General features: G+C 38.3%; 2 protein-coding genes across 8 annotated transcripts in view; one reads left to right on the top strand and one right to left on the bottom strand.

Moving 5' to 3' along the window:
- The window catches only part of JMJD1C (jumonji domain containing 1C), a 299,368-nt gene extending 284,361 nt beyond the window's left edge, over window positions 1–15,007 (top strand). For all 6 annotated transcript variants that reach the window (XM_065922419.1, XM_065922417.1, XM_065922418.1 and 3 more), the window contains 4 exons: window positions 3,658–3,797; window positions 5,119–5,295; window positions 13,740–13,871; window positions 14,111–15,007. In XM_065922419.1, the coding sequence (XP_065778491.1) occupies window positions 3,658–3,797; window positions 5,119–5,295; window positions 13,740–13,871; window positions 14,111–14,200 (539 nt within the window). In that variant the 3' untranslated portion in view covers window positions 14,201–15,007. The remainder of the gene's footprint in view (window positions 1–3,657; window positions 3,798–5,118; window positions 5,296–13,739; window positions 13,872–14,110) is intronic.
- Window positions 15,008–21,784: 6,777 nt separating this feature from the next.
- The window catches only part of NRBF2 (nuclear receptor binding factor 2), a 32,808-nt gene continuing 27,993 nt past the window's right edge, over window positions 21,785–26,599 (bottom strand). For both annotated transcript variants that reach the window (XM_065922416.1, XM_065922415.1), the window contains one exon: window positions 21,785–25,486. In XM_065922416.1, coding sequence (XP_065778488.1) covers window positions 24,776–25,486 — 711 coding nt within the window. In that variant the 3' untranslated portion in view covers window positions 21,785–24,775. The remainder of the gene's footprint in view (window positions 25,487–26,599) is intronic.

The following is a 26,599-nucleotide window of genomic DNA, read 5'->3' as shown; positions in this document are numbered from 1 at the left end:
CACCACCAAAAAAAGAATTTGGTTTATCTTTGGCTGTGTTGGGTCTTTGCTGCTGTCAGGCTTTTCTGTAGTTGTGGCGCACAGGCTTCTCATTATGTCGCATCTCTTGTGAACCACGCTCTGGGGCTCAGGCTCAGGAGTGTTGCCTGGGCTTAGCTGCCCTGGAGCATATGGAATCTTCCTGGCGCAGGGCTCAAACCTGTGGCCCCCTGCATTGACAGGTGGACTCTCAACTGCTGGACCACCAGGGAAGTCTTAAAAGTGAATATTTTTTATTTACTCCTTTCATATTATTATTGAGTGTATGAAAATAAAATGGTAAACTCACTTAAAAACATTTAGTAAAGAAACGAAACTAGGTCTTTGTTCTGAAGATGATGAAGACATGCTTGTATCTCAAGCATGCTTTTTTCCCTTCTGGTACCAAAGAGAAAGGGCCTTTTTCCTAAGTAGAAATAATTTTCTATCCAGTGTATAGATTTTAGATCCTGCCCTCTGGGTGTCTTTTTGAAACCTTGTTCCATCTACCCATCTGTTATCCCCTTCATGATAGACATTGGTCCTTAAACTTCTTTTTACACTGGCTTCTTTTCTGAGAGTAGGAGCAAACTGTAGACTTTTCCACCTTTCTCACAAAACCTTCTTCGAACCTTGTCTTCCCGGCCACTGTCCTATTCCCCCTGCCCTCGTGATGCATTTTTCGCTGTGTCTGTCACCTCCCTTTCATGTTTCAGCTCAGGTTGTCCCCTACCCACTGCCACCCTCCTGAGATTAGTGTTGCTATGGCTCCCCCGACAGTCAGCGTTCCGTACAGGGGTTTCTTTCTGGTCCTTTTATTATTTAAACCGTCTGCAACAAATGATACTGTTAATCACTGTCTCTTCTTCAAGTACTGACTGTGGCTTCAGTAACACTACACCTTTCATTCTTAGTATAATGGAATCACAGACCTTCCTAGAATTATAGACTTTCTTCTCATTTTGGTTTATGTGCACTTCCTGTGAAATTCTATACGTGATTTCCAGCCGCTACTTAGTTCAACAGTTTTTTCTGGAACCCAGAATGTATCTGCAGCTTAGTGGCTAGGTGCTTAGGACCTGGAGGTTTATTACAGTATTCACTCTGATCATGTGTATTTAATAGCTTCTGTAATACACAAGGTGGCTCAGTGGAAAGAATCTGCGTGCCAGTGCAGAAGACTCGGGTTCAATCCCTGAGTCAGGAAGATCCCCTGGAGAAGGAAATGGCAACCCACTCTAGTATTCTTGCCTGGAGAATCCCATGGAGAGAGGAGCCTGATGGGCCACGGTCCATGGGGTCAAAAAGAGTGGGAGACAACTTAGCAACTGAGAGTATACACATGCATGATACACAAGCCAAATTCCTCCAAGACTATAGAGACTCATAGCTTCTCAGCTAATGTAACTGTTATAATCGGTAAAAACTACCTCCCCCACTCCCAAGGATTTGAAAGTCGAGCACGCTTGAGTTAGTCTGAGCTCCAGCACAGAAATCTGTGTCCTTTGGTACCAGATTACTTACCTTCTCAAAGCCTGTAGGGCCACAGAGTTAGAGTTACCCCTTGAATCTGTGGGTTCCACATGTGTGGATTCAACCAACTAAGGATAGAAAATAACTGAGGAAAGAGAAAATGCTAGTAAGTTTCAAAAAGCAAAACTTGAATTTGGCTAACACAACAAGGTACCCCAATAAAAAAAAAATATGGTGTACTCCAAAAGTTGCTAATTCTGCCACCCAAAAAATGAAAAAGGAATTTGCTGTGTCCGGCAACTGTTTGCGTGTTTTTCGTGTTGTATTTATAATTATTTACATAACATCTATACTATATTAGGTATTATACATGGTCTAAAAGTATACAGGGTGAGGGAGGGTAAAAGCACTTAACCAACTTGAACATCTGTGGAACTTGGTATCTGCCGTGGGTGGGGGTGGAGGGTCCTGGGACCAGTCCTTTGAAGAGACTAAGGTAAATCATTTGCACCTCATTGTACTTCGTTCAAATTATCCCCTGTAGCACTTAGTTTGTGATACAGAGGTTATTGTAGGTTATACAATCTGCTTTTCTCCCCTGCTTTTCTTTCATGTCCAGAAATGCTAGAACTTTTTCATCTTTCTTCCTAATTCATCTCCCATCCCTCTTTTTCATATCATAATATTTGATCTTTTGAGAAAAGTTCATTAGCACTTTAATTGTTGGACTTTTTTTTTAATTTGCCAGTTTTTGTAGTTGGTCACCATAAAAAGGAATGTTTTGGTACCTACTTAAAGCACATGCTTTCTCCTCCACCTACGATGGCTCCCCAACTTCCTTGTCTCCCTAGCAAATTCCTGTATTCATTCAAATTCCTCAAAACGTAGATCAGATCGAGGTCTTCATTCAAGTGTAAACCTTCTTTGCTCCCAACAGTCCTCTTTGTCCTTGTGATATCACTCTCATAAAGTAGGAAACGTGATGTATTCTTTGTAGTAGCCTTTAAAAATTCACAGAGCAGTAACAATTTTCTTTTTCTTTTTCGTTTAAAGATAACAATTGACAGGGGACTTCCCTGGTGGTCCAGTGGTTAAGACTTCATGCTTCAAATGCAGGGGACATTGGTTTGCTTTCTAGTTGGGGAACTAAGGTCTCACGTGTCTGCTATACAGTGAGGCCAAAAATAAAAACTAAGAAAAAAAATTTGAGGACTGAACTAGTCTTTGTGCATCCTTTTAACTTGTATGATTGCACTTGTGATATTCTTGTTTACCTACACTTACTAATAGCCTCTTTTATTCCAGGAAGTCTTAACTAATCCCCAACATTCTAGGGCAGTGTTTGGTATATTGTAAACATCTAATGTTTGACTTCAAAAAATCTTTGCAGCCAACTTTAAAAAAGATTTCACTATCATAAATTAGGAAACATTTGATATATTCTTTGTGTTAAGCAATAGATTTCCTTTTCTGTTAAAACATTTCTTTAAAATGTTTATTGTAGTGAAATCAGCGGTTTGAAAATGATGACATTTCTATACTTCACTCATAGATAACTTCAGCTAACATTTGTTTATACATTATATATATATATGTACAGTTTTTAATTTGTCAACATATTAGCAGAATGGTCTCATCCCTCCTCAATCATAGCACCTGAAGTATTAGCATTTGATAATAGATTAATCAATAATAGTAAATGAGACATTTTGCTCTGCCATTCGTTAGTCATGGTAATGAACAAATCCCTTCTCCTCACTGAACCTTTTTGCTCAGCTGTAAAATAGAGATTATGATCCTTGCCTAATAGTGGTCAGGAAAGTCCTTTGGAAGTTATGAAATGCTATGAGTATAAAACATTGTTATGACCATAGTTTGGGACAAGAAGAAAAAAGTTGGTTAATTTTGAGTAAAGGTCCTTGAGTTTTTATCTCCTGTTCCTTGGTTTACAGAAAAGAAATGAACTGGGGAAAGTTACTGTCCCCAGGTACCCAGGTCAGTGTTCTCTGCTCTTGTAGTTATCACAGTTTTCACGTTTAACTGGGTTTATCTCCTCTTTAAGAGTCTGGTCTAGTCAGGCAGTATTCTTCTCTGAGAGGTCAATTTTAGGCAACTTGACTTTCTGGTAGTCTTTATTTACCAGTATGAAAATATTCTGCGTTTTAGGAATACTCAAGAAATTTGAGGAAGAAGATTTGGATGACATTTTAAGAAAACGGTTGAAGGACTCAAGTGAAATACCTGGTGCTCTGTGGCATATTTATGCTGGGAAAGATGTTGACAAGATACGGGAATTTCTTCAGAAGGTATAATTTTAGGTCCTATACATAGTTTTATCTCTTCACCTTGAACAAAGACTTAATTTTTAATGTAACCTCATTGGCATTCAGCAGTATAAGATGATTAAATAATTTTTACTTAGGAGGATGGAATTTTTTGTTACTGAAAATCAAAAGCTCCTTTCTTTTGAGGAATTAGAATGGCAGTTTCTTCTTAGTTACTAGTATTCTTTATCCCCATAAAGAACCTGTTAATGAGTCACATGTTACCCTTGGTGAAAAGTAGTGATTGGAATTATAGAATATAAAATTTAATATGTCATAGAAACATGTGAAGAAAGCAGATTTTTTTTTAATGTTATTGATATGTTTGGCTATTGACCTAAGGAGTAATTTTACTGTCATATCTGGTCGCTCTGTGATATTTGAATAGGTTGAGATTTTGAGTAATTGTAAATTTAATTTACTTGTTAAAAAGTGACATGTTGATCTGAAATTAGTTCAAACCATTGTCTCAATATTTTCTGAATTTTGTAATGATAAGGATTTCTTTTAAGGGACCATAATTGCTGGTTTTCATATTCTTTCTGAATGAACTTAAGGTTTGTCTTTGGTCCGTGTAAAAGTGAAGGAGCTATGGCCCTGTAACTACTATCTTATCCCAGAACCACCTACCAGTCTTTTAATTTATTATAAATTATGCTTTTTAAAGCAGAAGACTTCACTTGTTAGTCAAAAGGTTCCTTGAAATTGATTTCTCACGGGTTAGAAGGTTAGCAATATAAGGTATTTATCTTTGTACCTACCTTAAAAAAAGAATAGCATCAAAAAATATCTGTGAAGTTCATATATACAAATGGCTTGGCTTTTGGAAGAAAGCTACAAAACTAACCTTTCCCCCATCCTTGTGCTATACTCTTAAAATTGCTGGAAGGAACCAAATGGATGAAAACCTCATTGTCAATGAAGTCCCTGCCGGTTCAGTGGTTAGGACTCTGTGCTTCCACTGCAGGGGGCATGAGTCCAGTTCCCCTGGTCAGAGAACTAAGATCCCTGCAAACTTCGTGGTGTAGCCAAAAAAACTGGGAAAAAATGATCATTATTACTATTTTAAAAGAAGAGGAAACCAGTATAATTTACTTTTTTAACATTACATCACTCCTCAACAGTTTCATATCCTTTTGCTTTTCCAATTGTAGAACATGATTTTCTTTAACTTAAGCTTAATTGTCATTCCAGAAGATTCTGAGAACAAAAGACTTATGGTAAACTGAAGTTTAGCTGAACAGGATTCACCGTTTCCTTTACTTAATTGGGGTGTATATTTTAATTTTAATCCATATTTCAGATTTCAAAAGAACAAGGCCTCGAAGTTCTACCAGAACATGATCCAATACGTGACCAGAGCTGGTATGTAAACAGAAAGCTTCGCCAAAGACTGCTTGAGGAGTATGGGGTCAAGACCTGCACTCTTGTTCAGTTCCTTGGTGATGCCATCGTCCTACCAGCAGGAGCACTTCATCAGGTACGTAAAGCTACTTGTAGCACACTGTTACTGAACCAGAAGTTGTCCTGAGTTAAATATAAATCAGAGAAGACACAAGAAGGAGAATGACCTGCACTAGTATGCCTTTGTTAAGAAAACAGCATTTCAGTGCTTGGTGAGATCTGATATAATTAAATGCTCTGAGACTGTAAATTGTACTAATATGAACCAGATTTCCATTGTTGTGTTGTTTCTGGTTTAGTGGACTGAAGTCTAATTTTAAAGACTTTTTAGGGAAAAAAGGAGAGTTACTATATATATTCAGTTCTCAACAGTTAACAGAAGAAGGGGAGAATATCAGGTCTTAGAGATGATACATTTTCTAAGGCACCAAATATGAATAGAATGAATTGTTAGATAGACCATTCCATAATTCAGGCTTTCACTATGCTTCCTTCCTATTTTTTGCTAACATGGCTTCCTTCCTTTAGTTTAACATAACAGTAGCATGTCCAACGAAAGAGGGTACATAATTTTTATAGCTATTGATTCACAAAACTTTAAACACCTAATTTTTGTATCTGGGGCTTGACCGTGTGGCACCCAGAAGAATGGCATAGAATAGACAGTGACGTGAAAGGTTTGGATTAAAAACATACACTGGGTTTCTATAAATAGACTGAAGCTCCCAGAGAGCAGTTCAGCCTCATGGTAACACGAGTGCAGAGGCAGCCCAGGAACAGAAGGCTGGCTTGTCTCAGAGTTGGTTTCCTGCCTTTGCCACCAAAGGTGGCAAGGATGTATTGAGATGTAGCTGATGTGTGTCTTTTGACCAAGGATACACAATTACTGCCTGCATATATTTATGACATTGTTATAATAGCCACAAATACTCCTTAAGTGATAAGTTTTTAAAATGTCAAGTTTAGGGTTAGATTTATCATTCTTAAATCTTGAGTAGCATTTATGGTAGTAAAATATAGTCGTCATTGTATCTTTTTCTCTACAATGACATCCTAGAGAAAAAATTACACTTAAAGACGTTTTTTCTCTAGGATGTTAGATTGTTTTATTTTCCCATGGACTTAATACAATAATTTCAAAGATGTGTCATTTATGATTCATGTTTAATTGGGATGCACCCCACATATCATTCTTGGCCTTCTAACATCTTACCAGAAAATAGTAAAGTGAAAGTCTCTCAGTCATGTCTAACTTTTTGTGACCCCATGGACTTGTAGCCTGCCAAGCTCCTCTGTCAGTGGAATTCTCCAGGCCAGAATACTGGAGTGGGTAGCCATTTCCCTTCTCTAGATCTTCTCAACTCAGGGATTGAACGCACATTTGTTGCATTACAGGTGGATTATTTACCATCTGAGCCATCAGGGAAGCCCAGAAAATAGCTAGTTTTTATCCAAATGTAAAATGTTCCTTTCAGGAAAGGAGCAGTCTGTTTAAGAGAATAATACAGTCTATATTTTTGCAACTATAAGTAATTATCTGATAACACAAAACAGGTTCCCTTGAAAATCTTTATTCACATACTCAGTTTATCCAAAATTCATTTTCTTCAAAGTCAAACTGGATAGTGCATTTTTTAAAGGTATAATTTATATATAGTATATGTACCCTTTTTTACTATACAGTTCTGTGAATTTTTACAAATGTGTAATTAGGTAATAAAGAACATTGCCATCGCTTCAAAAAATCCCTCCTCCTATGTCCTCCCCAACTTTTTAAAAGTTTTTTATTGGAATGTAGTTGATTTATAACGTTAGTTTTGGGTAAACAGCAAAGTGAATCAGTTATACATCGATCCACTCTTTTTTACATTCTTTTCTCATGGGGGTCATTATAGAGTATTGAGTAGAGTTTCCTGTGCTGTACAGTAGATCGTCTATCTTGTTTCGTATGTAGTAGTGTGTGTAGCTTCCCAGTTTACCCCCTCTCTTTCGCCCTGGTAACCATAAGTTTTCTACCTCTGCGACTCTGTTTCTTTTTTGTGTATAAGTTTATGTGTACCATTTCCTTAGATTCCACATGTAAGTGACAGCATTGTTTGTGTTTCTCTTAACTTCGCCTGTGATTATGTCTAGGCCCACCCGTGTTACTGCGTGTGATTTTGTCTTTTCTGGCTTTACGCGTGTGCCGCGTCTACCCGCCCCTCTGTCTGGGCGTGCAGGCTGTCTCCGCGTCCTGGCTGTTGTCACTTGTGCTGTGCTCAACACTGGGGTGCATGTGTCTTTTCAGATCACAGTTTTCTTCGGATGTGTGCACAGGAGTGGGATTGCTGGGTCACATGATAGTTCTATTTTCAGTTTTTTAGGAAACGTCCATACTGCCCCAGTTTACATTCCCATCAACAGTATAGGAGTGTTCCTTTTCTCCACATCCTCTCCAGCCTTTGCTTGTAGATTTTTTGATGGTGGCCATCCTGACCAGTGTGAGGTTGGTACCTCATTGTAGTTTTGATTGCATTTCTCTAGTGATTAGTGATGTTGAGCATATTTTTTCATATGCCTTTTGGCCATCTGTATGTCTCTGGAGAAATGCCTGTTTAGGTCATGTCCCCATTTTGCGACTGGCTGTTTTTTTTTTTGTTATTGATCCGCATGAGCTGTTGTACTTTGGAAATCAGTCCCTTGTCAGTCGCTTTGTTTGCAAATATCTTCTCCAGTCCTCAGGGTTCTCTTTTTGTTGATAATTTCCTTTTTTTTAAGTTTAATGAGGTCCCATTTATTTTTATTTTCATTACTGTAGGAGGTAAATAGAAGATCTTGCTGTGATTTATGTCAGAGAGTGGTCTGCCTATGTTTTCCTCTGAGAGTTTTATAGTATCCAGCCTTACATTTAGGTCTTTAATCCATTTTGTGTTTATTTTTATGTATGGTGTTAGGGAGGATTATGGTTTCATTCGTTTAACTGTCCAGTTATATTCATATAACTGTTCAGTTTTCCCAGTACCACTCATTGAGGAGACTGTCTTTTCTCCGTTATGTATTCTTGCCTTTGTCATAGATTAGGTGACCGTAGGTGTGTGGGTTTATCTCTAAACTTTCTATCATGTTCCACTTACCTCTCCCTGACTTTTAGTCGCTCTTCTCCTACCTGACATTCCTGTAACCACTTAGCTATTTTCTTTCCCTGTAGCCCTGCCTTTATAAGAATGTCATATGATTGGAATCATATAATATGTAGCCTTTGAGTGTGACTTTTCTTAGTCAATATAATGGATTGGAGTTTCATCCATGTTGTTGTATCAGTAGTTGCTTCTTTTTATTACTGGGTAGTTTTTCATTGCTTAAATGTGTCACTTGGTTTTGTAATTTGTTCACCAATTAAACATTTGTGTTATTTTCAGTTTGGACTAGTAACAGAGGCACTGTAAGCCACATTCACATAAGGGTTTTTGTATGAACATAGATTTTCATTTCAGTTGGGTAAATACCAACCTGGTCACAGGATAAGTGTATGATTTACTTGATAAGATACTGCAAATCTGGTGGTTATACCATTTTCCATTCCCCAAAGCAGTACATGTAAGTTCCATTTCCTCTCTTTACTGGCAGTTTTGTTTTTAAGCATCTGAATGTATGCATTGTTATCTCATTATGGCTTTACAACATTTTCTTAATATCTAAATAAGTTGAACATCTTTTTATGTGCTTACTTGCCATCTGTAAATCTGTTTTGGTAAATGTGTGTTTAGATATTTGTCCAGTTTTTTTCAAAATGCATAACCTGGAATATATTAAAATTAAGAGTTTATGTTCATTAAAAAGCACTATTAAGAGAGTGAAAATGTAATCCAAAGAGTAGAAGTGTTTGCAATGCATTTATATATACATTTTTGTAATTGGATTCTTTTTCCTTACTGTGTTGGGGGTGTCTACCTACTCTACTTAAGTATCCTATATCTGATATGTGCTTTTTATTTTTTACATATCTTCTCCCAATCTGTGGCTTGCTTATCCTTCCATTTTCTTAATAGTGTCTTCCAAAGAGCAAAAGTTCTTAAAATTTGATGAAGTTCAGTTAATCAACTTTTCTCTTTATTTATACTTTTATTGTATCTGCAGAATTTTTGGCTAGGTCCAGATCAAAAAAAACTTTCTCTTAAATTTTCTTCTAGAAGTTTTATAGTTGTTAGTCTTACATTTAGGTCTGTTATCTATGTTTTAGTTACTATTTGTACATAGTGCTTGTGAACTGTGCCTCCACTTTTTTCACGTGGAGGTTCAGTTTAGTGCTGTTTAGGAAAAAGTGAAAGTTGCTCAGTCATGTCCAACTCTTTGCAACCCCATGAACTTAGTCCATGGAATTCTCCAGACCAGAATACTGGAGTGAGTAGCCTTTCCCTTCTCCCGGGATCTTTCGAACCTAGGTCTCCCACATTGCAGGCAGATTCTTTACCAGCTGAGCCACAGGGAAGCCCAAGAATACTGGAGTGGGTAGCCTATCCCTTCTCCAGCGGATCTTCCCAACCCAGGAATCGAACTGGGGTCTCCTGCATCACAGGTGGATTCTTTACCAACTGAGCTGGGGAAGCCCAGCTATTTTTAAATATTTTATCTTTTGAAAATGTAATACATTCATCCGATTTTTTAAAATTCAGACAGTACACGAGGGTTGACAGTGAAAATTAAGTATTTTTTCACCTCTCCCCTCGGTTCCCCTACCCTGAGGCATTCACTGTTAGCGGAGAACCACCAGGAATCCAGGGGTGTGAATGTCTCTCTACTGCTTGTACTTTCTTGAGGGGGAGAGAGGGAAGAGAATAGTCTTTTTTCCCTCAAAATAGTGGGCAAAATAATCGTGTTTAAAGTTCAGAAGTCACTGTGCTTTAGCATCTCTGCGTACTTGTATCTGATCTGTATATACACACACTCCTACTTAAGATGCTGTGCTTAAATAGACTGAAGCAGCATCTGTGACCTAAACTGGCAAATTCTATTTTGAGCTCTGCCACTAAATTGTTGAGTGTTCCAAAATAAAAACTTATCTACTGCATATTTTGGCATAAAATTGCAAGCATTTCTACCTTCCTTCCTTTCCATGGTGTGATAATGACAGTGCAGTTATTTGCACTCTGTTGAAAGGGTGTTGGCCGTGACTCACAAGTGGTGGTAATGTGGTTTTTACAGAGAACTAAAAGGAAGTACAAACTCCATTCACAGTGTAACTTGGACTTAAGATGCATAATTATTTACAACTTACTTAGTTCTTAGAACTAAGTCCTGAAAACTTTTCACTGAGGGCTTCAACACTTCCACCAAACCCTTAAAAATAATAGCCCTTAAAAATAATCCCAGAGCTTAAGTCAGTGCTTCTCACACTATAGCATACACCAGAATTCTGGAGCGCTTGATGTAACAGTAATGCTAGACCTTAAGCCCAGAGTGGGTCTGAGGAAGCACCTGAAATTCTACATCTCTAACAAGTTCCCAGGTGACTCTGATGTTACTGTCCGGGAACCATGCTTTAAACACCGCACAAATAGAAAGACTTGGCAAACCCAAGGCATCTATCAGAAAACTTTAAACCAAATGAGAGCACATGAATTGACAGTCCAGCAGTGCTAGGGAAGAATCAATGCACTTGTCTTTGTCAGCAGTGAACACTTTGCAAGACATGGGGCTAGGGGAGGGAGGCACGCAGGTGACTCAGCAGGGGCATTCAGATGTATATCTATCTTGGCAAGCTGAGGGAAAGTGTCATAGCAGCCCTCCTTATATTCTAAGAACTACTCTAGAATTGCAGGCTTAAAAATCTTCTGTTGCAAACATGGCTGAGTCTGTGAAACCCCGTGTTTGTATATCCTTGGACAAAGCAGATGGATCATGACCGCCAGGATTTACTTTGTCTCAGTTCTAATATCCTGAGGTTTAGCGTAGCTTTTAGTTCTAAACAACAACAGTTTTTTTTGTTTTCTAAATTAACACAGAATCTTTACTGGTAATGTTTTCCTTACTTGCTTAATTGATTTGTGTTTGGTCATTCACAGTAAGTTAATAATATTCCTAATTTGTAAATTATCTGCATTCTTATGACTAAAAGGACTTAGACAAAAATCAGTGTTAAGGTAACCTTCCTACCTTGAAAACAAGTTACATTTTCTAAACATTATCTACTTATGATTACAACTGATCCTTGAAGGCAAGTATGAATTAAGACAATCTACCCAGGAAGTGAAATGTAAAATGACTCACAGGATGGCCCTTGGGGGTAAGTGGAATGGGGCGTTCAAATATATTCTGCTTCACCAGCCTGAGCCACAAGGGAGCCCTAAATTTGTTCTGCTTTAAAACTAAACCTTGCCTCTTCAAACTAACCCTAAAGTCTTTAAGCAATCTATATATCAATTTGAGGTCATCAGGAAACAGTCATCATCTAAGAGTGTTTTTCAAACAACCATAAATTGGCTAAGACCGACAGAATCAATTTTTTCAGAGTTCTAGAATCTAATTCAAAACTTAACATTGAAAAAAAAAAAAACACTTAACATTGGCCAGGGGCCTGCTTAATGAAGAAAAGGGTATCTGGTTTCTGGTCTTTAAGGAAATCTCTTAACACCTTAGATGACCTAACACAGACATCAATGAACAGACCCAAAAACAACAGTCTTTGCAAAAGTAGTTTGGAAAGATCACAAAACAAATGGATGACTACAACCCATGTCAGTCAATAGCAGCACTCTCCAGAGGGGGTAGAATCTGATTGTAGCTACTGCATTATAATGTTAGATACCCAGTTTTCAACCAGAAGTCACAGAGGATACACAGAAACAGTAAAGGCTGGCCCCTTCACAGGGGAAAAAATACCTCCACAGAAACTGTTCTGAGGAAGGCCCGACATCAGACTTACTTGACATAGACTTCAAGTCAGTTATCTTAAATATGCTCAAAGGGCTAAAGGACTATGAAAAAGGTGGAGGGGGTGTGGGGGGCAGCAAATGATGTATGAACAAAATTAGAATATTGATGAAGAGAAAGTTATTTTTTTAAAAAAAGATTCACATGCTAAAAGTTAAAGGCTCGAACTTCAGAAAGACTGGCTGTACTCCCCACAGCTTGTTCAGCTGAATGTAAGGTGGGACAGGGCATTTGGAGACTGTGTATGTTGGCATGACTGAGTTAATGCAGGATTGTAAAGCATCTCTGCTACACAAGAGATCACGGGAACTGGGTTCCTATCGACTTGCCATTTATTGGCTGATTTATCTTGGAACAGGCGCTGAATCTCTTGTCCATAGTTTCGTGCTCTGTGAAATAGAGCATCTGTTCTACAGACACATAATGAAGACCCACTGGGACTGTACAGCGATGCTGAGGCATCCACTATGTGCATCCTCCAGAGGGACCAACAACCTAATGATTACATGAAGAAAGTGTTTAATATATATGTGCTATCAAGTTATCAGTAGAGGCACAGTGCTTGAGTTAAAGAATAAAGACATCTGCAACTGTTCAGGTGGTCATTATGCCCAGAGGAGAAATTCAAGCCCCTTCGGAATTTCATCACTCTTATCAGATTTTTTCCACAGTCTCTTATTTCCCACTTACCATCTCCCCCTTCACAGTTCTCTCAATTAATTTTCATATTTTTAAAAATGAGAATAAATGTAAATGCTTAGTTTTTCAGTTATTTCTCCTTTCCCAGGAATTTTATGATATCTTTTAACATCACTGGATTTATAGCATAGAAATAATCCAGATTGGATAAGTTTGATCCTCTCTCTGTCATTATCCTGAGTATTGATAGAAAGCAGTTCTAAAGAAATTGTAAAGTGCAGAATCAGTTTGTACATGCTGGACAAATAACAGATGATATTGACTGGCTTGTGAAACCATTTAGTCAAGAGAAAAACAACTAGTGGAAAAACGGTTGTATTGATAACACAAGAGACTGAAGGATAGCTTTAATTGGTTGATTTGAAAGAAAGGCACAAAAAAAATCCTAAGAGACTTCTAAAACTGTGTAGTCAGAAGATCTTTCTGGAACTAGTTTTCATCACAGTTCCTCACAAATAATCAAACTTGAGTTTTACACTAGAGAGTAGATTAAAGGAAATGAAACTTAACAGTGAAACGACCAAAGGAGCAACATCAGACATCAGATTGACTGCACTGATGGGGAAAACATACCTTCCATACAGTGGTTTGTTTTTGTTGTTCTTAATTAACACCCAAAAATCTACCTGGACAAAATTGATAATTAGGATCCAATTATCAGCCTCTCTGAAGGATTCCTGGAAAAGTTCTTTTTCTTGCGTCATTTAAAAATATTCCATTTACATGAAGTCACATTACATGAAACTTTTCAGTGATAAACTTTCTCATAAAGTGTGGTGTTCCACTTTGAAATGCATTTGATGTTTTGGAGAAAATAAGTTCTTTGGTGAATTGTCTCTTGTTAAGACAACCACTTTGCATCTCTTTATTCACACCTCCTAAAACTTCTGTTTTATTCTCTTTGGGGAATAGGTACAAAATTTTCACAGCTGTATTCAGGTAACTGAAGACTTTGTGTCTCCAGAACATCTCGTGCAGTCATTTCATTTAACACAAGAACTGAGACTTTTGAAGGAAGAAATCAATTATGATGATAAACTACAGGTAAGAGATGAGTTTTCTAGCTACTTCTGTTCTGCAGACTTTTTTTCAGAATTATGATTCATGCATAACAGCTTAGGCTGTCATGCCTGGCTTGTCACAGTACGGTACCAACCAAACCAGTATTTAATTGTGTGACTCATTTTAACTTTGGCTTAAGTTTGTTTTAAAACTCCTGACACAGTTTTCATTTGTTAATTTATCTCCTGCTGAAGTGATCAGAAATACAATATCTCTTTCAGGTTAAAAATATCTTGTATCATGCAGTCAAGGAAATGGTGAGAGCTTTGAAGATACATGAAGATGAAGTAGAGGCTATGGAAGAAAATTAGATGTGGTCCAGTTTAATGTTTTTAGACCATTGAACTGGAATTACTTACTCTTAGTATGTATGTACACTGACTTAAGTTTCATAAAACCATCAGTGCCAAGAAATTCTCTATGTAGTAATTACTTGTTACTGACACCACAGCAGTATAGCGTAAGTCACAGCTCCTGTGATTCAATATTAAAACAAGCTAAATTTTAAAAGCAGCAGTTCATAGCTGTTTTTGTATTATAGTGTATATGATGTTTGTGAAAATGCCAGATTTAAAATGATGTATTTATTTTTGGAAAAAAAATACAAAATTCTATGCTATATTGTTGATCAAGTGTAAATGTGACCTTGTACAGTTTACTAAAATAACTGATATTTTTCACTACATTGAGACAGTTACTGTGAGGATAGGACACAAACACCAGCTATTGCCTGCATTTGGGAAATTGCTGAATCGCACAGCATACATGTCATAATCAGAAAATTACTGCCAAATAATTGTAAAATTTGTAAAATATAAAGTATATAAAGTAGATACTACAGACACTTCAATATTTTGTTGAAGCTATTGACTGTACAATTAAACATTTTCAAAAGGTGTAATTTATTTAAAATTGTCTCATTTTGGTAAAATTTATGTGAACTTTTAAAGCTAAATATTAAACTTAATATGCTATGTAAATATATACATATATACATTTAATGATGTATTTTTTTAAAACATTGGCTTGCTTTTATTTGTTAAAGTGCAAGTGTTACATATGGCTTTGTAAAGTTGAGAGGGGTTTTACATTTTCCATTAAAAGGACTTTATCAAAAATGGGCTTGTGTAAGCGTTCTCCCTCTTGTTACGTGTATTCTGGGGGCTTCATCATCATCAAGGCGACTCACCAGCATTTTCTTGTACAGCGTCCTCTCCCGGAACATTGCCCTCTTGTAAGCTCTTTTCAGGCCACCACAGTAAGTGCCTTGAGTTTCTTGTCCTGTGGCCCAGCTGATGAATACAGAAAACTCCAACATGTTATTTGTGAACAAATTTATTTCACAGAGGAACTCATACATTTTATGTCATAATTATGAGATTGAGATTTTGTGATCATACAATTTCAAGTAAGTGTTTTTCACTGCAGAGATCCTTGCTAGGATCCAGTTAGGGTGTGAGGAGACAAGGACGCAGGCAGGGAAGAGCCTGAAGTCACTCAACCTGGATTAAATATGAGTTCTGTACTTGTTATGCGACCTTGGTAGCTGCATTAATTTGGAGTCTTGGCTTTAATAGCTGACGACTATTAGTTGGTTGCTTGAAGCTCATCAGCCCAACCTTTTGAGTTTTACTGAACAAATGCAGCCCTCCACTGACACCTGCAGGACATCGAAGGCATGAGCTTTTCTCAGCTGGAAGCACATCATTTCAAACAGAAAAACAGTAGCCTAAATTATGACCTCGAGATAAGTTGCTAGTTTTTATTCTCTTGCTCATGTCCACCATTTTAGGCTATGTCACCCTCTGCCCCAGTCAAGTTCCAGCCAGGATGTGACAGTTACATAGTTAATGGTATGGATGATAACTGCAGGGCCAGTGGTTTAAAGATGGGAATAAAGGAGCTGATGACTACAGCTTCTGTAAGTTTATTATATTTTAATACCATTTTTCAAAAAGTGCCTCAACTCCTTACATGGTATCTTTTGCTTAATATTTTCATACATTCCATCAGATTTAATTTAGATGTGAAATTAATTTCAAGCCCAAGATACTAATTCTGGAGTAGACTATCCTGCTGGCCCCCTAAAGTCAGCCGGGAGCCCAGTCTTTGGTGAGTTTCTTCCGAAAGGTTTTTGCTTCTCTTGCTGTTGCTCGAGCCACTTGTAAACCATACTACAAACCCTACACAAAAGCTGAACCTGATCAAGCCTGGCAGTGAAACATACTAATTGTTTGTTTAAGGGACATACTAACTTGCCTTCATCTTCTAAAGGAGCAGAGGACTGGAGCTGCTTCTAGGCTAGGACTACCATTTTAAGAGGTGAATATCACAAATCCCCATGGAGGATAGAGTTCAATAGACACCTTCCAGGGTGTATCACAGGCAAGGGAGTGCAGTCTCTTCTCCCCTATTCTGTGGTTCAGAGCAAATTATTTTTCTGTCAAACACCTGGAGACACACTGATCACCTGAGGTGCTTTTCTTAATCAGCTGAAACGTTAGCCAGCCTAAGATGTCCAGCAGTTCCTTTGGAAATTAGTAACTGTATATGGCATATATGGGAACTTTTCACCAAAATTTTCTAATAAATGTAACATTTCAGAAACAAATGTTGAACAAAACTTTGTTAGCAAACTTTTTCCAGATAGAAAGGGAAAAAGCCAGCCTACAACCTTTCCACCTTATAACCTTTTACTAAAGGAGACAGAATCCCATTATAACCAATTCCTAAAAATCATAGCACTGTGCAAACAGTTGCACAAAAACTATGGGACTTAAAGGGGGGGGAAATAGAATGTGGGCATAACATTCACAACATTTATCAGAACTACATTTTTAACAGGCAGTACTGGTTTTACATGTGTTAAATGTTTACGAAATAGATTAACACTGCAAGTATGACACTTTACCTTGAAGACCGGAGGCTTGCTTTGGAAGTGGGCATCAGAACTAGAGGAAAACGTTTTAGCGCCAAACGTAGATGGGTGTGGCTCAATACCACAGTGATAGTTCAGGTGCCACACTTCAGGATGGTTTTTCCTGCAGTCAGAATTCCCACTGAAGCAAACAGTATGTTCAGATTGTTTCCTATATATTAATCATGCTTGGGTAAATCTGCATTTTTGAAGAAGCTGAAGTGACTGTACAACAAAAGATTATTTGAATCAAAGCTTTCAAAATCCAGTGAAGCTATAGAATTTCAGAAACAAATTCTAGGACTAATATTTTAAAAGTTGAAACATCTGTTAATTGGTTATCATGTGACTTAATCACCCTGTCACACACCCTCCCTGAGGAAAAATTAAAGTTGCAACAGTAAGCCCACTTAAATTGAGCCTGGTGACATATGGTTATGTGTTCTAAAAAAAATGTACAAGCTCCAGAAATCACAATGTAGAGTCGGGGATCCATCCTGGTTAGTGGATCTCTGAGGCACTACACAGGACCCACCGTACCCCACTTTCATGTATGGCACTCGAGTGGGGGAGTCCACATTTTGGTCTCGGTGTTCCAATCACATCTTTTCAACCAAGTAGCAGTTCCATTACTGTCTAAACTGGGGAAAAGGGTTTATTAAAAGGTAAGACAGGGATGAACATGAAGTCATCCTGAAATTACTCACTTTTTAAAACTACAGGAGTTCAAAGTTGCATCATCTGTGTTTTCCTGATTTATCAAGATACTCGAGTACCAACCAGTATAAAGGATCGAGGGTAAAAGGGGATGACCACTATTGGTTTACTTGCCACAAGTCTTTTTTGTTTGTATTATTCTGCTTTACAGAGCATAGATTATGTGTTCTATAAAAGCTGGTTATTGTGTTAGTTGGGAAAAACCAGTATGTAATCCTAAATATTTCTAGTAGCTTTATAATCCCACAAATAGATTTACTGCTTATTATTACTGAGCTATGTTCCCTGATGGCTCAGTGGGCAGAGATTCTACCTATAATGCAGGAGACTGGTTCAATTCCTAGGTCTGGAAAATCCCCTGGGGAGCAGGGCAACCCACTCCAGTTTTCTTGCCTGGAGAATCCCCATGGACAGAGGAGCCTGGTGGGCTATAGTCCAAAGGGTAGCAAAGAGTCAGATGCAACTGAATACAACCATGGAAAGGCAATGCTAGTTTTTCAGCTGGACTGAAAAATTACACCAAAGTCTAATTCCCTGTCTTGAACTGTGATCCTATTCATTCTTTTGCCAGTTTTGCACCAACTGAGTCTTACGCTTTATAATTTTTAAAAATTTAAGTACTATTATTTAACCTGAAAGACCAAAGCAAATGTCCTTCTAGAATTTACAAGACTCAGAGTATTGGTTATTTAAATAACGTTGGTCTGTGACCCTGTTACTGCCTCCACACAACTTTTAGTTTTTATTTACCCTGAAACTCAAGAATTTTGCACCAGTGATTAGCATGTTTCAAATACCTGGGCCCTTCCCTGAACACAGGCATTTTCTCATAAGAACAGTGAAATAATATGATCTGAAGCCAATAAAAAACCTGTTGGTAGCAACAGAGGTCCTGGGACTTTGTAATACTCTCAGTGCCAAGACTTATTTGGAGAAGCAACTTCCAGGAAGATAGGCCTGAAAGTCATCTGGCTCCTCAAACCTCTATAGCCTCCCTTTCCTACCCTCTTTTCTCAAAACTGTCATTTACTTCTGGAAACCCCTGATGAGGTCACAAAGTATCTAAACTTTACTGTATCCTTTTTCTCCCTGGACTTGTTAACCTTAAAGAGAATCTCATTTGTATCTTGAGTCCTCCACCTCTCAACCTTCTGCCATACTGAGAAGACACTACCCCTTTTCTCCCCCCAATTTAATGTCTACCACACAAAGGACCATAAAAACTGGCCCCAGCTTACCAGGACCCTTTTGGCTACTGAGCAAATCCTAGCCTTGAAAACATAACCAACCCAAGTATTTTCCATTCCTCAAGACCAGGAAGCCTGGCCCCCTCACTCCTAGGAAATGGGCAAGGACAATCCATATGAGCTGCCCAGTATTTTCTCACGTGTCCTGCCATGACCTCATTCTGACCAAGACTACTCAGTTCCTCCTCCTCATTTCTTACTGCATGCCTTTGTTCTTTACCTAGGAAGCCATTTCCCCATCTTCTGACCACATCACTACTTTGATGAAGGCAATATAAATAATTTTATAGTACTAGTGGACGGTGGTATTCAATAAATATCTGTTGCCTGTATTCATATTGCACCCCTGTAACTTTTTTTGCTTATTCATAAATATAAAACCACTCTTGACAGAATGATTTACTAGACACCAACTAATGATTTCATCTGCAACCCACCACGAACTCCAAGGGTTTCTCACCATCCACTAGATGGCTCCGTTGGGCAGCAGTGACTTAGGACAGGCTTCCAGCTGGGACAAGACAGACAAATCCTGAAACAGTCTTGCCACTCGTTCTGGCAGAGATCTTCAATTAGGTTACACTAGGAATATGACAAAATATGATAAAGATCATTGTCTAGAATGATTCGGTAACTAATAATAGCTGTTACTATTATCACAGGTCATGTCTTTTCAAAGAGGTTGCAGATACACCCTGTGGCAGACTGCCTCACTCTGGTGTGAGTTCATCTTTTAAAACAACAAAACTTCAATCACATCTCCTCAAAGATAAAAACCACAGAAAATGGACATTACGATTTCTACAAGTGATTGTAAGGACAAGCTCAGCTTTCAACGGGTGGTCTCCAACTTGGGGGAAAGTAGCTGGGAAAACGGTAGCTGGGGTGAGTGGGAGAGTACGCACCTGAGAGAAACCTGAATGGCCAGGCCGCTGGGCCAGGGTAAGACAATTAAGACAGCCCGAGCGTGGCCCAGGGACAGTAGCACAGGACTGCTAGGCTAGGCCTCTCTGGGCTCTGCTGCCAATCTGGTAGACAAGTTTACATAACTCCTACCTGTAGGGTCTCAATTTCTTTTAGAAAATAGTTCTTAAAGATCCTAAAAATTTTAACATCACATAAAAAAAAAAAAAAGGTTCCAGACAAAGCAATCTTAAGAATAAAGAACAAAGCCAAAGGTATCATGCTCCCTGACTTCTGAACTACACTACAAAACTACAGTAATTGAAATAGTAGAATACTGCACAAAAACAAAGATCAATGCAACAAAATAGCCCAGAAACCAACTCATACATATACGGCCAACTAATCTACAATAAAGGAGAATACACAATGGAGAAAAGACAAGCTCTTAAGTGAGATCAAATTTAAAAGTTCTCATCCAACAAAGGAAACCAGACACAAAAAGACAACCTACTGAATAGAAGAAAATACTTGTGTTATGACTAATATAGGTTAGTATCTGAACTATATAAACAGCTCATTAATTAAATGTGGATAGTAAATTTAAAGACATTTTCCCAAAGAAGATGGTCAACAGACACATGAAAAGATGCTCAACATTGCTAGTCAGACAAATGCAAATCAAAACCACAATGAGATATGACCTCACACCTGTCAGTGTGGCTGTAAAATGTAATATTACTTGGCCATAAGAAAGAATAAAAATTCTGCCATTTGCATTAACACGGACCAGTAGGGTATTATGCTTAGTGAAATACATCAGAAAGACAAATCCTGTATGTTATCACCTTAAAAGATGATTAAATATAACAAAAACAGACACAGATAATAGAAAACAGATAACTTACTGGGTTACCACTGGGGACACGTAAGTGGGGAAGGCCAAGACTGGGATAAGGGGTTAAGAGGTACAAAGTACTATGAATAAAATAAATAAGCTGCAAGGATATACTGAACAGGGAATACAGCTGATATTTTAATTTTAAATGGAGTAAAATTTATAAAAATAACAAATCACTGTATGTACACCTGAAACTAATACTGTAAAATGGGGAGGGAAGTGGGGGGGTGGGTTCAGGATGGGGAACATACGTAAATCCATGGCTGATTCATGTCGATGTATGGCAAAAACCACTACAAATATTGTAAAGTAATTAGCGCCCAACTAATAAAAATAAATGAAAAAAAAAAACACTACAATTCTTTAAAAAGTACCTATACAGTGTTAAAAGCAGAAAGATAGTGTTTTAATGTTTTGAATTAACTTATCTAGAGATAAAACATTTTCACTATTTCAATAACCTTTTGTTAAAACACTAGGGATAGACAATGGCTTCAAGAATGATTTTGAAAGTATCTTATTTCCTCGTTAGCATGGTTTCTGAATTCAGTATGGACTTACCTGTGGTTACCATGACATTATACTAAGACTGTTACTACATACTAACTTTCTGAAAGAAATGTTTTTGTTGACATTCTGTGAAAAGCTGAGAGTAAGAACATGGGACTGCCTTCTAATGCCCAGATAGTTATCTGGGTTCAAAAACAAGAGGCCACCAGTGAGGAAGGAAGGAGAAGAGTCTACTCCACTTCCAGTACGTGCATAATTCAGTTTCCTTTAGTGGAAGGAAGCTTTCCTTAAATCCCTTTCAGGGCCTTAAGCTACACAGAGAGAAGAGAGCACCTACAAACCCCGGCTAGGAGACTGGCCATGTGCCTGGGGAATAGTGTTTTAAGCATCCACTCTGATAGCTCAGTTGGTAACGAATCTGCCTGCAATGCAGGAGACCCTGGTTCGATTCCTGAGTCAGGAAGATCCCCTGGCGAAGGGAAAGGCTACCCACTCCAGTATTCTGGCCTGGAGAATTCCATGGACTATAGAGTAAAGAGTCAGACACCACTGAGCAACTTTCACTCACTCCATGGAGACACTGTGAGGTTCCTGCAAACGTACCAAGTCATCTGGTCAAAAGGCACATACTGGGTTGGCCAAAAAATTCCTTTGGTTTTTAAGTAAAAATAAAAGACACATTTTTTGTTTTCACCAAGAACTTTATTGAACAATGTTAATCACCATTTTGTTCCACTATGTTCTGCCAATTTTCAGGCAACTTCATAATCCCATCTTCCCAAACCTTTATCCTTTTAAGCAAAGTAAATTCCAGGTACCTTAACAGTCTTCCAAGGAATTGACCTTTTTTTTCCATTAAGAGAATTCTGTAAAGACACAAATACATGGAAATCCGAAGGTGCAATGTCTGGTGAGCACAGTGGATAAATCAGAACTTCCCAGTCAAGTTCTGCCTGATCATCAAAGAAACGTGATTTCGCACTATCCTGACGGCAGATGATGCACTGTCTGCTGACTAATTCCAGACACTATTTGTGGAGTGCTACTTTCCCTTGGTCTAACTGGGAGCAGTATGCTTGTTGGAATTGTTTGGTTTTCCAGAGCTCATAATAGAGGACTCCCTTCCAATCCCACCATATCTACATCACCACCTTCTTTAGATGAAGACTGGCCTGAATTAAGTGTGGTTGGTGGTGGTTCATTTCGCTTGCCCCATGATCTCTTCTGTTCTACCTCATGGTACAGCATCCACTTTTCATCGCCTGTCACACTGCCCATTTCTGTTCTAAAAATGAGTGTTTTCATTACATTTAAGTAGAGAATCATGTGCAGAAGTACGGTCAAGGTTTTTTTTGCTTAACTTATGTAGAACTGAAACATCAAAGGGAATAACATAATCAAACTGATGCAACTGATTTTCATAGTTGAGTTGGATATTTTGAAATATGTTGCCTCTCTCCTGTATGGTATAATGGTGATTGTTCTCAATGTGTCAATTTGATCGCTATCAACTTCCAACTGGTCTACCCGCCTGTGGAACATCGTTTAGTGAGAATCGCTAACTTCACAAACCTCTTTTGACACATTGCATCAGTCAGAACACCTCCATACACTGCACAAATCTTTTTTTTGCATTTCAGTTGCATTTTTACCTCTCTTGAAATAATAAAGCATAATATGTCAGAAATATTTTCTTCCATTCTCAATATTAAAAATGCTACACAAAATTCACCAATTTTGATAACTTTTTTTAAATGCACACTGATGTACAGTTGTCACAATACAATCTAACAAGACTGTTCTGAGTGATGTCAAAGACAAGTAAGTGCTACCAGAACCAGCTGATGGAAAAAACCAAATAAACCTTTTGGCCAACCCAATACACTCTACTGATAGACTCAAATACAAAACCTAAAAACAAGATGAAACAGGAGTACTAAAAAGTGTGAACAAATGCTTCAAAGACAATGGAAAAGTAAAGTCAGTCCATTTAACATGTATGTTAGTGGAAATGCACAGAACAGGGTCCTGTGGAATATGTCAAACTGCTGAACGTAACGGGGCGGGGGGAGAGGAGGGAGATGGTAGGGGGAGAAAGGGAGGGTGTCTTACGAAGTGTTCACGTCAGAATATCTCATTTTAAAAGTGAAATAGGCTAATAACAGTATCATTATTGGCACAATCTTTTAAATTTCAACTTTTATGAGAAAGGTTAGGCAAGCAAAGTATTCTGAGTCTAGGATACTACAACACTGAGATGGACAATCAACAGAGAATAGAACTCTTATCCTATTTTAAGAAGCTAAGTTTATTTTTGGTTTCATCTGCACCAAGATGAGACACGGGAAAAAAGGAACTTCTGCATGGTCACTTCATCTCATCGTCCTTCTGCTGGTTTCATCACTAGACATGTGAGCCCAACCTTATCCCCTCAGCCCAGTGGTCCCCATCCCCTCAGGAGAGGCTGTTCATCCATATTTTTGCCTCTCTCCCAAGATAAACCAAGTGTATGCTTTAAACACACCCAGTGGCTTATACCCTCATGTTTCACTTACACCTTCCTCTTCTTCCCACTCCTGGAACATCACTGGACTCTGCAGAGAGGAGAGGATCCAAGCAGTGCTTCGCTACCCCTGCTCTGAACTGGGGCACGTCTGCCTCCAGCCTGAACACTGTCCCTGTGTGCCAGCCCACGAAGGCTGGGTACATAGAGGCCTCAGCGACTTCCTTGTTCTCTTCCACCGTAGCTGTAGAGGTAGCTGACTACAAAACATGAAGAAAATCTCTAATGTATCGAAGTAATTGTTTGACAGAATGTCTTCAAATTCATGTTCAAAATTTCCAACACAGAAGCTGAACAAAACCTGCTTTTAACAAAGGTATAAAATACAATTACTTTATTGATTTATTACAATCAAATACTGCCGACTAGCATTACTTCCACTCAAGCATCATTAAAAACAAAAGGATATTTCCTTGATATTTTCAAATGATGCATTACACAATAAACAAAGTTAGAACTTAAAATGCACCCTGATTAATTATGTAAACTGGTAATTTTAAAAAAAAGCATAACTAATAATTTGGTTCCTTTCTTCATAAATGGAAATTTAAATATTTCTCCTGATAGTCTTGAGGTTATCATTATGTTACGAGTAGTGCAAAGTGTGGCACAGTTTCTTCTAGAAAGGTGTGCCTTACACACCTTATTAGACAAAGGAAATGTGCATAACAAGATGCATACAGTCAATGCATGATAGAAAGCATGTTTCAAATACAAGGCAGCCCCTCAGGCAACCATATTATTTAGGTTTTGCATTATCATTTATGGCATTATAGATTAATTACACATAACATACTTTTATACATTTTAACCCTGAAGATAAGAAAAATAATTGTTGCTTGAAAAAAATTATTCCAGGTAGCCATTTGGTTTGTATCAGGAGAAAGTGAACCTCCAACAGTTTAGTATCTGCCAAGTCTGGAATCATTAACTTGAGTCAGTAAATCAGACACGCGACATGTTTCACAGTGACTGTTGCCAAGTCCTGTCAATGCCTCTTCTCTGCAGTATGCCAGGTGCAGCATCTCCGGGACTACCTTTGCACGTGGTTTTCCCTTTTTTATTTTTGCTGGATTATCTGTATTACCATATTATTTCCTCTCTTTACCTCTTCTATGGCCTTCCATTTTAATTATTCATAAATCCTTTCAGAATATCCTCGGAGAACTCCATGAGGGGAAGTTCTGGAGATGGGAAATCCAAGGGAGGGAGATTGGGTATTGGAATATCCTTGGCTTTCCCAGTGTTTGAGGCAAACTTCTGCCAGGTTGAAGAGGCTGTTGCAGTTTCTGAATGTGGTGGCAAGCTCCATAACTCTGACTTTTCCACAAAATCCGCATCTACATCAAGCTCCTTTTCTACTGGGCCTTTTAGAAGTCTGGCCTTTTCAGCCTTTAGCTGTTTGTTCTCTCTCCGTAATCTTTCATTCTCAGCCACAAGGAATTCCACATGCCTCTTCAAATCTGCAATTTTGGTGGCCTGCTCCTCTATAATTGTTTTATCATCTTTTGGGGCTTTGCTTCCAATGCACGGCTCTGTTGGCTCCCGCTTCTGCTGAAGTAAAAATAGTAGTGTGTCTGGATCCCTGTCAAAGACCCCCTGAATTTCAGGCAAGTGTTTCTCTGTGGAAGGGCTGTACTTCTGAGAGAGCAGGGGGCTCTGGCTGTCTGCATCCTCCGCGGAGGGTCTGAGAGACGCCTGAAGCTGGGCAGCTGCATCCCTGTCTGCGCCCTGCTGGGCTTTCAGCCTCTCCTCCCGCTTGGCCCTCTTCCATCTCTCCTGGATGAGGAGGAGCTGTTTCATGTGGCTATCCCTTTGCAGTTCCAGTGACAAGTGAGCCTATCACACAGAAAGAAAGGGACAATTTAACATTTTCTTAGTCTCTTTAGCAATATCCAGTAAACGCTATTCTAGCATCTTCCTTTCTGAATAAGCCAGTATCACTCGAATCTTTTAAATTTATACTATGTTTGCAACTCCACAGAACGCCAAACATTTTCCAAAATAATAAACAGTCTTTCTAGGTAAGCTACCATCTTTATTCATAAACAAAACACTGTTCGAGAAGTCAGAGTAAGTCCCATTCCAATTCCAAGTCAACACACTGAATCGTACCTTTTTTGAATGTGCCTTAGCCCTCTGCAATGCTATTTATACTCAGCTTAAAATCAGAAAATTTCCTGTTTGGACTTCTATTCTACAACTAGCTAAAGTCTTTCTATCAACAAGGGTTCGATGCATGTCTATATCACACAAGCAGTTCTGGACAGTCAAAAGGAAGTGCACAGAATGGAACACAATTTCTACAGAATTGGTTATTTTTTCCCCTGTCACTGAGATCCCCTCAGATCTTCTCAAGTCAATTAAAGATTTACCAAATAACTCCTATATATCTGCCACTTTTATTATCAGAAAATCACCTTTGGTTGAAGATTTAGCTTTGTATAAAGGCATTTTAAAACCCTACGCAGGCCCCCCCAAACACAGAAGACAATGTAAAGCCACTGATGAAATAAAAGTGCCAGAACTGCTTAGGGGTTCAGGGAAAGACAGGTTTGGATATAAATTATCTTTGACAAGCAAAGGAAAGGCCAACTGGTTTCCCCTTGGCCAGGCTGGCTTGCTTACTGTGAGCTAAATAGCAGAAAAGGCATTAAGAGAGGTCTCTAAAGGACACACATGGCAATCTAAGGTCTATGAGAAAACCCTAGGGAAAAAAGGACAAGTAGTTTCTGCATGCCATCAGCAGCAGTTCAGTTTTAATCTTTATTTTATATCAGAGTATAGTTGATTTACAAAGTTGTATTAGTCTTGGGTGTACAGTAAAGTGAATCAGTTACAGATACACATATATCTACTCTTCTAGATTCTTTTCCCATACAGGTCATTATAGAGTGTTGAGTAGAAGTCCCTGTGCTGTGAAGTAGGTCTTTGCTGATTATCTATTTTATA

Source organism: Muntiacus reevesi, chromosome 2 (genome assembly GCF_963930625.1).
Source record: "Muntiacus reevesi chromosome 2, mMunRee1.1, whole genome shotgun sequence".
In the NCBI taxonomy this organism is placed as follows: Eukaryota; Metazoa; Chordata; class Mammalia; order Artiodactyla; family Cervidae; genus Muntiacus; species Muntiacus reevesi.
This window is presented reverse-complemented; position numbering and strand designations above follow the sequence as displayed.